We start from the raw sequence: 12,252 nt of genomic DNA, 5'->3' as shown, positions 1-12,252 counted from the left end.
TTTCTTTCTTTTGCCTTTCTTTCTTTCTTTCCTTTTTTCTTTCTTTTCTTTCTTTTGCCTTTCTTTCTTTCTTTTCTTTCTTTTGCCTTTCTTTTGCCTTTCTTTCTTTCTTTCTTTCTTTTTCTTTCTTTTGCCTTTCTTTTGCCTTTCTTTCTTTCTTTCTTTTTCTTTCTTTCTTTTGCCTTTCTTTCTTTCTTTTTTCTTTCTTTTGCCTTTCTTTCTTTCTTTTTTTCTTTCTTTCTTTCTTTCTTTTGCCTTTCTTTCTTTTACCTTTCTTTCTTTCTTTCTTTTGCCTTTCTTTCTTTTGCCTTTCTTTCTTTCTTTCTTTTTTCTTTCTTTTGCCTTTCTTTCTTTTGCCTTTCTTTCTTTTTTCTTTCTTTTCTTTCTTTTGCCTTTCTTTCTTTCTTTTTTTCTTTCTTTCTTTTGCCTTTCTTTCTTTTGCCTTTCTTTCTTTCTTTCTTTTTTCTTTCTTTTGCCTTTCTTTCTTTTGCCTTTCTTTCTTTTGCCTTTCTTTCTTTCTTTCTTTCCTTTTTTCTTTCTTTTCTTTCTTTTGCCTTTCTTTCTTTTGCCTTTCTTTCTTTCTTTCTTTCTCTCTTTCTTTCTTTCTTTCTTTCTTTCTTTTTCTACTTTTAGAGAGAGAGCAGAGAGCGAGCCGGGGAGGGGCAGAGAGAGAGGGAGAGAGAGACTCCCAAGCAGGCTCCACACTGTCAGGGTTGAGGGCTCAAACTCACAAACCACAAGATCATGACCTGAACCGAAATCCAGAATCAGACGCTCGACTGACTGAGCCACCCGGGCGCCCCTGTTGCCGGTGTTCTTTGATCATGGCCGGTACCCTCGGTGCGAAGCGCTCGGATGGCTCCTTTGACGTTGTGTCAAGATGTGCACGTGGCGAGGCCTTCCCTCCCACTTTCCCCAGGCAGTCATGGGCCTCCCCAGACCTGGAGGGCAGAGTCCTCACCTGGAGCACGGGCTCAGGGAGGGGAGCAGGCGAGCAGTGCTCTTTCTTTCTTTGTTGCTGGCTGGTAGGCCCTGCCCTGTGTCCTTGCAGATTCTCCGGGATTCTCTCCTCAGCAGAGAAAGGCTCTTGGCTCCCCTGCTTTCTAGAGCGGGGAACCGCAGCGCAGCCAGGAGCGGGCTCAAAGCCACACCGTGGCCCTCGTGCCGCGGGGTGCCTTGCTGTCCCCGGTGGCAGAGGCTCCTGTCCTAGATCCCCCGTCCCCAGGCCCCCCATCCCAGGGCCCCTCCTGTGCCTGTTCTCTGCCTCCTCCCGGCCAGGCCTGTGAGAAGACCCAGCTGGACTTCATGTCTGAGCAGTGCTCCCGGACGGACAGGAAACCGCTGCACCTGTCCCCAGGCCACGCCTCCTTCTACCGCTGGGGCTCCGCTGAGCAGTACAGTCAAGGTGGGCTGGCCCCCATCACCCTGATGCTGTTGAGAGCAGGGTTCGGACTCAGGCTCTGTATCGCGTCCTGGCTCAGCCCCCTTGCTAAGGGGCCTGAGTCTCGGTGTTCCCATCTGTAAAATGGAAATAAGAGTAGGGTCTCCCTGCTCGGGTGTTGGAAGGATTCAGTGAGACACCGGGAAGCACCAAGGGGGCTCCTCGGCTCGATTCGGTAACAAGCGTTACGTCGTGATTGTGATCGCTGCCTCAGGAGGCGGGGCCCTGGCCCCAAACCCGGAGGATGAAGTGAGGTGGCCCTGACAAGGGCAGGCCCACCTGGGCTGTGCTCTGCAGGGTCACCGCCTTCCCAGCTCCCGGTCACCCTCGCGTCAGGGTTCTCTGTCTCTCCACCTTCCCAGGGGACGCTCTGTGCAGACACATGTGCCGAGCCGTCGGCGAGACCTTCATTGTGAGGCGTGGGGACGGTTTCCTGGATGGGACCCGGTGTGTGCCAAGTGGTCGGCGGGAGGACGGGACCCTGAGCCTGTGCGTGTCGGGCAGCTGCAGGGTACGCGTGTGCGGGCAGCGGAGGTACCCTCCCACCCGCTGTGGCCCTGCGGCCAGTCACGTCGGAAGCCAGATGCTAAGGGGCTCGGAGAGGGCCCGGTCTGCGGGCGCGGTCCTTGTGAAGCTGCTGCGGAGTCCGCATGGGGTGATGCTAGGGCACTGAACTGACCTTGGAGTCAGCAGGGGGTCGAGAGCTCCTCTGTGACCTTGGGGGAGTCACTTATGCCTGCTTCCTGCATGGAGGTCAGATGCTGCAAAACGCCTCGAGTTTGTCGTGTGAATCCCAGGGCCTCAGAGCAGTGGGGTCGGTGGGGACAGGCGTCACCTGCCACTGCTCTTTGCACAGACATTCGGCTGTGACGGCAGGATGGACTCCCAGCAGGTGCGAGACGCGTGCCAGGTGTGTGGAGGGGACAACAGCACGTGCAGCCCCCGCAACGGCTCTTTCACGGCCGGAAGGGCCAGAGGTAGGGGCTTCCCTCGGGGTGGATGGCCGGGCCCCCGCCAGCCTCCAAGAGACACCTGCAGCTCAGAGCCTTGGCAGTGAGCCCCGGACCCTCCTCGTGGGCCTCGGCCTCTGCCCTCCACCTCGCCAGCCTCCCCACCCAGCTCGGAGTCTGATGAGGCCGCCGCCGCCGGGGGCAGTGGAGTTTTGGGAATGACTGCTCACGGTAGCTGTGATGCAGATAAAACCCGGATACTGGGCGGTCTGTGGGAGGCCGGCCTGGCCCTTCCTACCCAAGGAATCCCATCAGAAGGGATGTTATACTTGGGAACCCCTTGGCTGTGATCTGTTTATAAAGGAGGTCAAGTCATTTGCAAAGTGGGCGCTTAGAAGGTCAGCTGAGAAGTTGAGTCCCACCTCCCTGTGGCGGGTCACACGCTGAGGCCAGAACCTTGGATTCAGTCCCTCCTCCTGGCCGGGGCAGCACCCTGGAGGGTGGCCGCCCAGCGTGGCTTTGATTGGCCCCTGGTGACACGGGGCTCTCTACAGCCCGAGGGGTGACAGGGGACTCTCTACTGTCCGAGGGGTGACAGGGGGCCCCCTACTGCCCGAGGCAGCCCCATTGTATTGGTAGCTTTCGGGGCTGAGGCTCTTTTTCCTGTACACCTGAAATTTGCTCCCTTTGCGATGTAAGTGACCTGGGACCACCCACCCTCCCCTGCTTCCTTCTAGAGTATGTCACGTTCCTGACGGTTACCCGCAACCTGACCAGCATATACGTCGCCAACCGGAGACCTCTCTTCACACACTTGGGTGAGCTGGGCAGAGGGCACTCACCCAGAGTTAGCCAGACTGCGAACGGCGAGGCACAGACCCCAAGATGCCCTCACTTCGGATGCCAGCTACAAGTTCAGGGGGTTCCCTGACCACTGCCAGGGTGGATCTGTCACTAGAAGGATCCCCAGAAGTTGGAGAGCTTTTATACCCGCGGTTATGGCTTAGACAATAAAGCCAGAGCAAAAGACGCCTAGGGCAGAACCCGGGAGGGTCCCGTGTCCAGCACCGAAGCGTGACAACATGCACCGAGTAGTGCCAACCCAGGGAGCTCACCGGGGTTCAGCGTCCAGTTTGAATTAGGGCTTCATCATGTAGACGGGAGGCCTGACCGGCGGACCGGTTCCTCACGCGGATGGTCTCCATCTCTGGGCTCGCTGAGGCGGTTGACTCAGAGCTGCTGTCTAAATCGCGTCTTTGGTCTTGCCGGCTTGGCCAGCCCCCGCCTTAAACAAAGATACAGCTGTCAGGTGTGACGCAAGTTTCTGCCTGGAAGCCCAGGGCAAAGGCCACGTCTGTCTTTGGACCAGTTGCATTACTACCCGATGCCACGGTGGTTCTTGATTTCGAGGGCGCCTACACCCACACCCGTCCTTGGAATCCGGAGTGGGGGCGCTTGGGGGTCCTTGGGGCCCTGAAGCTGCCTGGAGAGCTCCACGTGAGCGCGCCTGGTGAGACGGCAGGTCCACAGTGCTCACCAGGTTCTGGGCAGAGGCGCAGAGCCACCGACACGGGGACGCTGTCAGCACAGAGCCTGACACAGGGCTCAAACTCACGAACCGTGAGATCACGACCCGAGCCGAAGCCAAGAGCTGGACACTCAACTAACGGACCCCCCCCCCCCAGGTGCCCCGTGGGGACGCTCTCTGTGGTCAGATGCCTGTGCACACCTGGGAGGCTGTGCCTTGCCGGCTGCAGAGACCGCCTGACCCACCGAGGCGCCAGGCAGATGGGCTCCCCAGGGAGGGCTGGGACCCTGGCGGGGAGGCTACAGATGTGGCAGCAGAGATCACGTCCCGTGGTTGCCACCACCCCATTCCTTAAACCGGGACCCCTTCCGTGAGGGCTGGTGGCCACCTGCCGCGGGGCTGGGGTGGGGTGGCGCTCCCCCTGCTGACAGCCTGGATCTCCCACAGCGGTGCGGATCGGAGGGCGCTACGTCGTGGCCGGGAGCTCTAGCATCTCTCCCAGCACCACCTACCCCTCCCTCCTGGAGGACAGCCGTGTCGAGTACAGAGTGACCCTCACCGAGGACCGGCTGCCTCACCTGGAGGAGATCCGCATCTGGGGACCCACTCGGGAAGACGTGGAGATCCAGGTGACCAGGAGGGCCTGGGGGGGTCGGTGGGGCCTCCTCCTGGTACCGCTCAGCAGCCAGCCCACGGGGTCCCTGGCGTTCTGAGAGTGGGCGTGCAGGGGTCGGGGGCTTCCCCAGGAGAGGGCTGTGCTGCTGAGGTCAGAGATGAGCTGGCCGGGCCAAGCAGGGAGTGACGAACGCGCCTTGAGGAACAATGTGTGCCCAGGATGGGTAACTAGGAGGGATGACGGAAGGGACACCCCCCCCCCCACCCCAGGCAAGGAGGCAGGACAGATCTGCAGGGGTCTTGCTGGCCACGGGAAGAGTGGGGGCTTCCCCCCGGGGACTTGGGGGTTGGGGAGGGAGGGTGCAGAGGGGGCTCTATGCAGGGCCATCAGGTGCAGTGGGGATCAGGCCTGTGTCGGACCTGGCCCGAGGAGGGCATGGGGAGCGAGACCGTCGGTGATGCCCTGATTAGAGACCCACTGTGGGGGCATCCCTCCTGGAGCCGCGTCAGCCCAGGAGCCGGATGCAGGGTGACCCAGAGGTGAAGGGTCCAGGCCCTGGGACTCCGACGGACTGGAGTTTGAATCCCGGCTCTCCAAGAGCTTGGGCAAGGGCACGAACTTTCCTAAGCCTAAATTTCCCCACCCGTGAAATGGGGCCAGGCATGCCTACGTTACGAAGTTTTGTCAAGATGCGTTTGTCAAAAACGAGGTGGGGGCACGTCCTGAAAGGTGGCCGCTGCTAAAGGGCTTGCTGGCTTGGATGTTGAAGGTGCCAGAGGATGGGCACGCCCCACCCTAATCGAGGGAAAGTGAGACCCCCCGGGAGCCGTGGGACAGAGGGACGGGCACAGGGCCAGGCCTGCAAGCTGAATGTTCTCCCAAGCCACGCTGTCCTCCGCAGAGGCTGCTAGGTTCTCCCCCTGCCCTTGCCGCCTGTGTATGCCACCGCCCTGTGCCTCAGTGTTCTCCTGTAGAATGGGCAGCAGGCTGCCGTCCCGCCTCCCGGGGTTAGGGGACACACGCGCCCGGCAGCATGGGCAGCAGTCGCTGGCACCGAGTGGATGTGGGGTCTTTGTGCTGGGGACAGAGGCACACGGGAGCACGGGCTTCGGGCTCATCCTCCACGCACGAGCTCCTCTGCACGTGTCCCCACGTGTGCTTTGCCGAGGAAGGCGCCTGGAGGGGTGGATGCAAGTTAGCGTGTGTTGAAATAGCCCTGAGAACCCTCAGGGAGGGGTCCGAGGCTTGGCGGCCCTTGGCTTTGGTCTGGCAGCCCCGCCTCTGCCCCCACCGCGGGGGGAGACAGCCGGGGGCTCCCCAGAGTGCAAGCCAGGCTGGAAGGAGCCTCCTGGTAAGCCGTTCACTCCTTCCCTGCCTCCTCGTACAGCCCGGTTCGGCCCCCAGCTCCAACCCCCCCGGGAACACTGTTCCAGATGTGGCCGCCTGGCAGCTGTGTCTGCACCCTTTACTCTGTGGGTAAAAATACAGATTCCTGGGCCACTCGAGAGAGAGAGAGAGAGAGAGAGAGAGAGAGAGCGAGAGAGAGCGCGAGAGAGCGCCGCTGAGGCAGGACCCGCCAGGCGGGTTTTAACAAACAACACGGTGCCGGTGCTGAGTGGCCAAATGAGGCATCTCGGGGACAGGTGTTAGAACCTCGCGGGGGGGGGGGGGGGCCAGCCCGGCCCCTGTCTGTCTCACGCAGGTTTACAGGCGCTATGGGGAGGAGTATGGTGACCTTGCGCGCCCAGACATCACCTTCACCTACTTCCAGCCGAAGCAGCCACAGGCCTGGGCGTGGGCCGCCGTGCGGGGGTCCTGCTCCGTGAGCTGTGGGGCAGGTGAGGCCCGGGGTGGGGCTGGCCTGGAGCACCATCCGCCCCCTGCGGCGAGGTGGCTCAGCCGCTCAGCCTCCCCCTTCTCCCCCCCCCCCCCCCCGACCCCAGGGCTGCGCTGGGTGACCTACAGCTGTCTGGACCGGGCCGGGAACGAGTGGGCGGAGGCTGCCCGGTGCGAAGGGAGCCAGCGGCCGGCAGCGTGGCCGGAGTCCTGCGCCCCCGGGCCCTGCCCCCCAGAGTGAGTGCTCTCTGCGCCCGGCAGTGGCCCCCGGGCTCTTGCTGGCCGCGGGGTCCACGTAGCTTGGGCTCGGTGAGGCCGCTTCCAGGCGTGTTCTTGTGCCGTCCCGGACACTGCCCTGGGAGGTGGGTTGTGTCAGTGCCCCCGTCCCGCAGGCGAGGACACCGAGATTTGGGCCCAGGCGGGTGCCAGGGTCAGCCTAGTGTGACCCATTCCCGCTGCACCTCGTCTAAGGGCAGCGTGCACCCGCTCTGAGCTCGCCGCAGGGTGGAGGTGGTCGCCTCCCCGGGAGGGAGGAGGTGAGGTTCAGAGAGGTGACGGCGGAAAGCAGCTGGCACGCACCGTTGGCAGGAGCGTATCGCGAGGGACCAGGCTGTCCCTGTCGGGTGCCGGGCTGGCACTTTTACCCAGCTGTCCCGAGGCTCAGGTGGCTGGACAGGCCCGCCTTGTCTCCCACCGCCTCTCCTGGGCCGGTCCTCCGGGAGCCGGAGCCCCCGCGGCTCTGTTCCTCCCCGCCTCAGCTGGGCCACTGGAGACTTGGGCGCACGTGGGAGAGGGCGGTGCGTTTCGTGGAGGCCCAGGGCAGCCTCCCGAGGACGCTGCCCCCTGCCCGGTGCCGAGCCTTGGCCCTGCAGCCGGCAGTGCCGGAAACCCGCAACCCCCCCCCAGCCTGGCCCCGGCAGGTGAGCGCGGGGAGGCAGGGGAGGCGGGGGCACCGTCTGCCTGGCAGGGCTTGTCCCTGCACCGAGCCCTACCCTTCCAGAGTGCCCCGTCTTCCCCAGGACTCTGGCTGGGCCCCACCCTCCTGAGTGAGAGGCGGGGGCGGCCCGGAGTGGCCAGCTTCAGAATTGCCATCCAAGAGACCCTGGGCTGGCCATTTCCCTCTCTGAACCCCCGGGTCCCTGCTCATGGAGGGGCTGTGAGGACCAAGTGATGAAGCCACAGATGGAAAGCAATAAGGGTCACTTTGTCACTGCTATCATTGTCTGCACACGGCACCCCTTCCCCCCATCCCTTCAGCGTCCAAGCTGGCTTATTCTGATGTGCCATATGCTGGGTGGGTGACCAGGGCAAGTCCCTTCCCTCTCGGGGCCCCGGTTTTGTTGCTTGTCCGGCGGCGAGGGGGTTGGCCTAGGTCACTGGTGGCCCACGCGTGGCTTGGGCTCCTTTTTCCCTCTCCCATCCGTGGCAGTCGTAGGAACCACCCCCCTGTCCCACCGAGGCCCACGCCTGCCTCCGAATCCTCAACACGGCGCCGCGGGCCTGACGCCACCTGTCAGGGTTCGCACGCACACGGGACGCAGCGGCCATCCCCGATCTGGGTGACCCGATTCTGTCACAGCAGTGATATTATAACGTGGACGGAGGCCCGCTGTCCTCTCTGGAAGGCAGGAGGGTGAGGGCCGTGTCACCGTGGATGCCGGCAGCCGCTCGTCCCGCGCTGCAGGGAGAGGCCTCCGGGTTTTGCTCCGTGGTGCCTCTCTGAGCTCTCGGATCCTGGGGCGCAGGCTCGCTGCCTCCTGCCCCAGGGGCTGGGCTGTACCTGTGGCCCAACGGCAGGGACAGGGCCTGATGTGAGTCCCGCATCCTCCTCAGGCGCCAGGAGTCGGACGCGTGCTCATCAGCCTGTGAGGCCCACCTGGCTTCGCACAACGGGACGTGTGTGCACGGGGCAGGTGGCCCGGACGTGCTGGCCACAGCCGGGCCCTGCTCCACGGACGAGAAGCTGCCCGCCCTCGAGCCGTGTGTGGCCACGGCATGTCCTCCGGCACAGGGCCACGTGAGTGCCCTGGGCTATTGGGTGCTTCTCTGGCCAGAGAACGGGGAGCGCTGGTTACCATCCGCCTCCTGGCCGGAGCGCAGAGGTTGTCCCTCCGCAGTCCTGCTGTGCGCAGGATCCCCCGACCCCGGTCAGAGGGAAAACTTAGGGGAAAGGCTCGGGACCAACCAGAAAGCCCCGCTGCGGCCGGCAAGCCAGGATGAAGCCTAGACCCTGTTAGAATGCTGCCAGTTCCCTGCAGCACAGACACTCCTGCCTGCGTCCTGGGGCCCTGGCTGACGGGCGTTGCTTTCAGACAAGCCAAGCCTGTCCCCTCCAGACTGGTGGGGGCTGCGGGGTCAAGGGCGCCTGCAAATCTGGCTCCCGAGCCCCAGCCTCAGCCCTGCCCTACGGTGATACAGAGGCCAAGGTGGGTGTGGGCTGAGGGCTTCCTCTGGCAGCCAGAAGTACATCTCCCCAGAAAGGAGCGGCAGGGAGGGGCAGCCTTTGGGGGTGCTGCTGACCGCTTCTGCTCGCTCCTGAAGAGATTGGCACGGCTGGAGGCCAGGTGCCCAGGGATCGAGAGGGTGAAACCCAGACCCAGCAGCTCGTTCCCTGTTCCCTGCAGACAGACCCCCGGTCTCTAGAGGAGGAGGCCACATCCCCACCGGGCCCTGCCAGGCCGGGGGCCCGTGCCGCACACGTGTGGACCCCCCTGGCGGGGCCGTGCTCTGTCTCCTGCAGTCGAGGTAAGGCCCCCAGGGCTCATTAGCTAACTCTTACCTGTCTACATTTTGTGTAGTTATTTTTTTTTTTTAATGTTTATTTATTTTTGAGAGCAAGAGAGAGACAGAGTGTGAGTGGGGAGGGGCAAAGAGAAAGGGAGACACAGAATCCAAAGCAGGCTCCAGGCTCTGAGCGGTCAGCACAGAGCCTGACATGGGGCTCGAACTCACGAGCTGTGAGATCATGACCTGAGCCGAAGTCGGACGCCCAACCGACCGAGCCCCCCAGGCGCCCCGCATCTTACCTAGTTCTAGAAGCATTTGGGTGGGCTTACAGAGAATCCAGACTACACGAGAATGTAACATAATACACAAGGGGACCGGGGCAAAGTGCGGACAGTCATGTAAATGTGTTCATTGATTGCCTGAAAGATAGGAAAAGATGATAAAACCCAGCAACACTGGCACCCAAATGTATTTCTTAAGGTGTGGAAAAGCAGTGAGAGGAGGGCCCCAAACTTAGCTCTGAGCTTCCTGGCAGCCACACCAGAAGAAAATTCTAAGATATGCCACGTTCTTAAACCAAAACGCTAACCACTTGCTTCGTGAAACTTCAGCACATGTACAACCAAGACCAGAGATTTCTTTTGAGGATGCTCCTAAAGGAGAGATTCAAGGAAACCAGCCCCGATAACATCGTCATCAGAAACGCATTAAGAGATTCTCATATAGCTATTCTGGACCTACTATGTGCCAGGCACTTTGTATCTGTGCTTTAAAAATCTTGGGGCGCCTGGGTGGCTCGGTCGGTGAAGCATCCGACTTCGGCTCGGGTCACGATCTCGCGGTCCGTGGGTTCGAGCCCCGCGTCGGGCTCTGTGCTGACGACTCGGAGCCTGGAGCCTGTTTCCGATTCTGTGTCTCCCTCTCTCTGACCCTCCCCCATTCATGCTCTGTCTCTGTCTGTCTCAAAAATAAATAAATGTTAAAAAAAAAAAAAATCTTTAGAGGGGCCTGGCTGGCACAGTCAGTTAAGCGTCCTACTTCGGCTCAGGGGATGATCTCCCAGTTCGTGAGTTCGAGCCCCGCGTCGGGCTCTGACAGCTCAGAGCCTGGAGCCTGCTTCGGATTCTGTGTCTCCCTCTCTCTCTGCCCCTCCCCCGCTTGCACTCTGTCGTCTCTCTCTCTCTGTCTCTCTCTCCTTCAAAAAGAAACATTAACAAAAATTTTTAAGTCTTTATAAATATCCCTGCACGTTAGGCAGATGAACAACCCGAGGCTCAGAGAGGTTAAGTCACTCGAACACGTGACTTGGCCAGCTGGTAAGTGGCAGAGGCAGGGCTGGAGCCCACGTAGGCCTTATCTGCTAGAGTCTCCAGAGACCTGGGTACCTGTAGTTCTGGCTGAATCCTCCTCTTGGGGCTCGGGGCCTCTGCTCCCTCCCTGCAGGCCTGAAGGAGCTGCATTTCGTGTGCGTGGACTCTGTCCTGGGGACCCCTGTCCAGGAAGAGCTATGTGACCTGGGAAGCAAGCCTGGGAGCCGGCGGGAGGTCTGCCAGGCTGCCCCGTGCCCGGTTTGGTGAGTGGGGGTGGAGACCGTGCTGGGGGCGGCAGCCTGGGTCCCCCGGGGAGGAAGGAGTCTTACCCTGGTGTGTAGCCTCCTAGGGAACGCTGGCCTGTTACTGCAGGTGGGAGACCCGAGCCCTGGCGCCGTGCCCAGTGACCTGCGGAGGGGGGCAGGTGCCACTGGCTGTCCGCTGCGTGAGGCTGGACCGCGGCCGCCCCATCCCCCTGCCTCACTCCAAGTGCTGGCCGCTGCCCAGGCCCCGCCCCATCCGGGACTGCAGTCCGGAGCCCTGCCCTGCCAGGTGGGCCCCTTCCCAAGGAGACGGGTGGTCCTAGGCGTCGCCTTCCAGGAAGCCCCTGACCCTCCGTGCCCTCGCCTGCGGGAGCAGGTCACACTGGTGTCCGGGAAGGCTGTGGGGTGGGGGGGGGACGTTTAGAGCGTGTGAGTGTTGTCTCACGGGGTCTGGGATGCCGTGGGCCCATGTGGCTGACGGTTCGTTTATCGCTTGCTCTTTCCTGAGCACCTGCCACGCCCAGGTGCTGTTCTGGCAGCAGGGACCCAGCAGGGAGCCGGACAGACAAGCATCCCTGCCCTCCCGGAGCGGGCGCCAGGGGCGGGGGGAGATGGGAGACAGAGTCGGATGGGGGGATGTGGCAAACGTGGGGGGAAGGAAGATTAGGAGTGCCGGCCGGGCGCGGTGGGGGGCTGGGGTTCCTACTAGAGACAGATATCCTTGCAGGCTCCCTTGGGTCCCCTGCCTCTCCCCCAACTTCCCTTCGAACACGTCGGTTTGCCTTTAGCTTTGCGTTGTGCAGAATGGGCTCTCCCGCGTGTTTTCTGTCCACTGGGCCCGGCCTCTCTGTGGGGATGTGAAGGTGACCCTCGGAGAAAGGCCCTGGCCAGGCCCTTCCCGGTCTGGGGAAATGGGACCTGCTTCTCTGGGCGCCGCCTGACTCCGGTTTGCCCCAGGTGGCAGTACAAGCTGGCAGCCTGCAGCGTGAGCTGTGGAGGAGGGGTCGCACAGAGGATCCTGTATTGCGCACGGGCCCACGGGGGGCCCGAGGGCGAGGAGATCCTGCCAGATAGCCAGTGCCTGGGGCTGCCTCGCCCGGAGCAGCAGGAGCCGTGCGGCCCGGAGCCCTGCCCACCCAGGTCAGCAGCCCCCAGGTGTCCAGCAAGCAGCCCGAGGTCCTGGAGTGTGTGGACGCCCGGCCGGTCGCGGTGGGGCTTAAAGGGTGGCTCTGGCGGGAGACGGTGCTCGGGCAGCAGGACCACCTGGCAGGCTGCGCTAGGTGTCCGAGGTGACGTTCCAACAAAACGCGGGTGGCCTGCCCGTGGGGTGCGCGGGTGTGGGGAGGGCTGGGGGGCTTCAGCGGGAGGGGGCAGCATTGACGCGGGGTCCGCGGCTGGTCCCTGCCGGGCACAGGACAGAGTAGCTGCAGCCAACGAGGTCCAGGGGTGGGGTGGGAGCCTGACGGGGAAGAGCAGTCAGTCACCTTGTTGGCCCTGCTTCCACGGCTGCTTCTTTGTAGCTCTGCGTTTTTGTTTTTTTTTTTTTTTAACGCTTATTTATTTTTGAGAGAGAGACGGAGT

The 12,252-nt window shown here is 61.8% G+C and overlaps 1 protein-coding gene across 1 annotated transcript in view; it reads left to right on the top strand.

Moving 5' to 3' along the window:
• The window catches only part of ADAMTS13 (ADAM metallopeptidase with thrombospondin type 1 motif 13), a 32,447-nt gene that overhangs the window by 13,579 nt on the left and 6,616 nt on the right, over positions 1–12,252 (top strand). Inside the window, exons 16-27 of the mRNA XM_049631167.1 lie at positions 1,279–1,405; positions 1,804–1,952; positions 2,298–2,418; positions 3,129–3,209; positions 4,367–4,548; positions 6,238–6,373; positions 6,479–6,608; positions 8,205–8,388; positions 8,996–9,116; positions 10,542–10,671; positions 10,781–10,960; positions 11,629–11,811. Of these exons, the coding sequence (XP_049487124.1) occupies positions 1,279–1,405; positions 1,804–1,952; positions 2,298–2,418; positions 3,129–3,209; positions 4,367–4,548; positions 6,238–6,373; positions 6,479–6,608; positions 8,205–8,388; positions 8,996–9,116; positions 10,542–10,671; positions 10,781–10,960; positions 11,629–11,811 (1,724 nt within the window). The remainder of the gene's footprint in view (positions 1–1,278; positions 1,406–1,803; positions 1,953–2,297; positions 2,419–3,128; positions 3,210–4,366; positions 4,549–6,237; positions 6,374–6,478; positions 6,609–8,204; positions 8,389–8,995; positions 9,117–10,541; positions 10,672–10,780; positions 10,961–11,628; positions 11,812–12,252) is intronic.

This window comes from Panthera uncia, chromosome D4 (genome assembly GCF_023721935.1).
Source record: "Panthera uncia isolate 11264 chromosome D4, Puncia_PCG_1.0, whole genome shotgun sequence".
Lineage (NCBI taxonomy): Eukaryota > Metazoa > Chordata > Mammalia > Carnivora > Felidae > Panthera > Panthera uncia.
The sequence above is the reverse complement of the archived record's forward strand: the minus strand, read 5'-3'. Positions and strand labels throughout refer to the sequence as shown.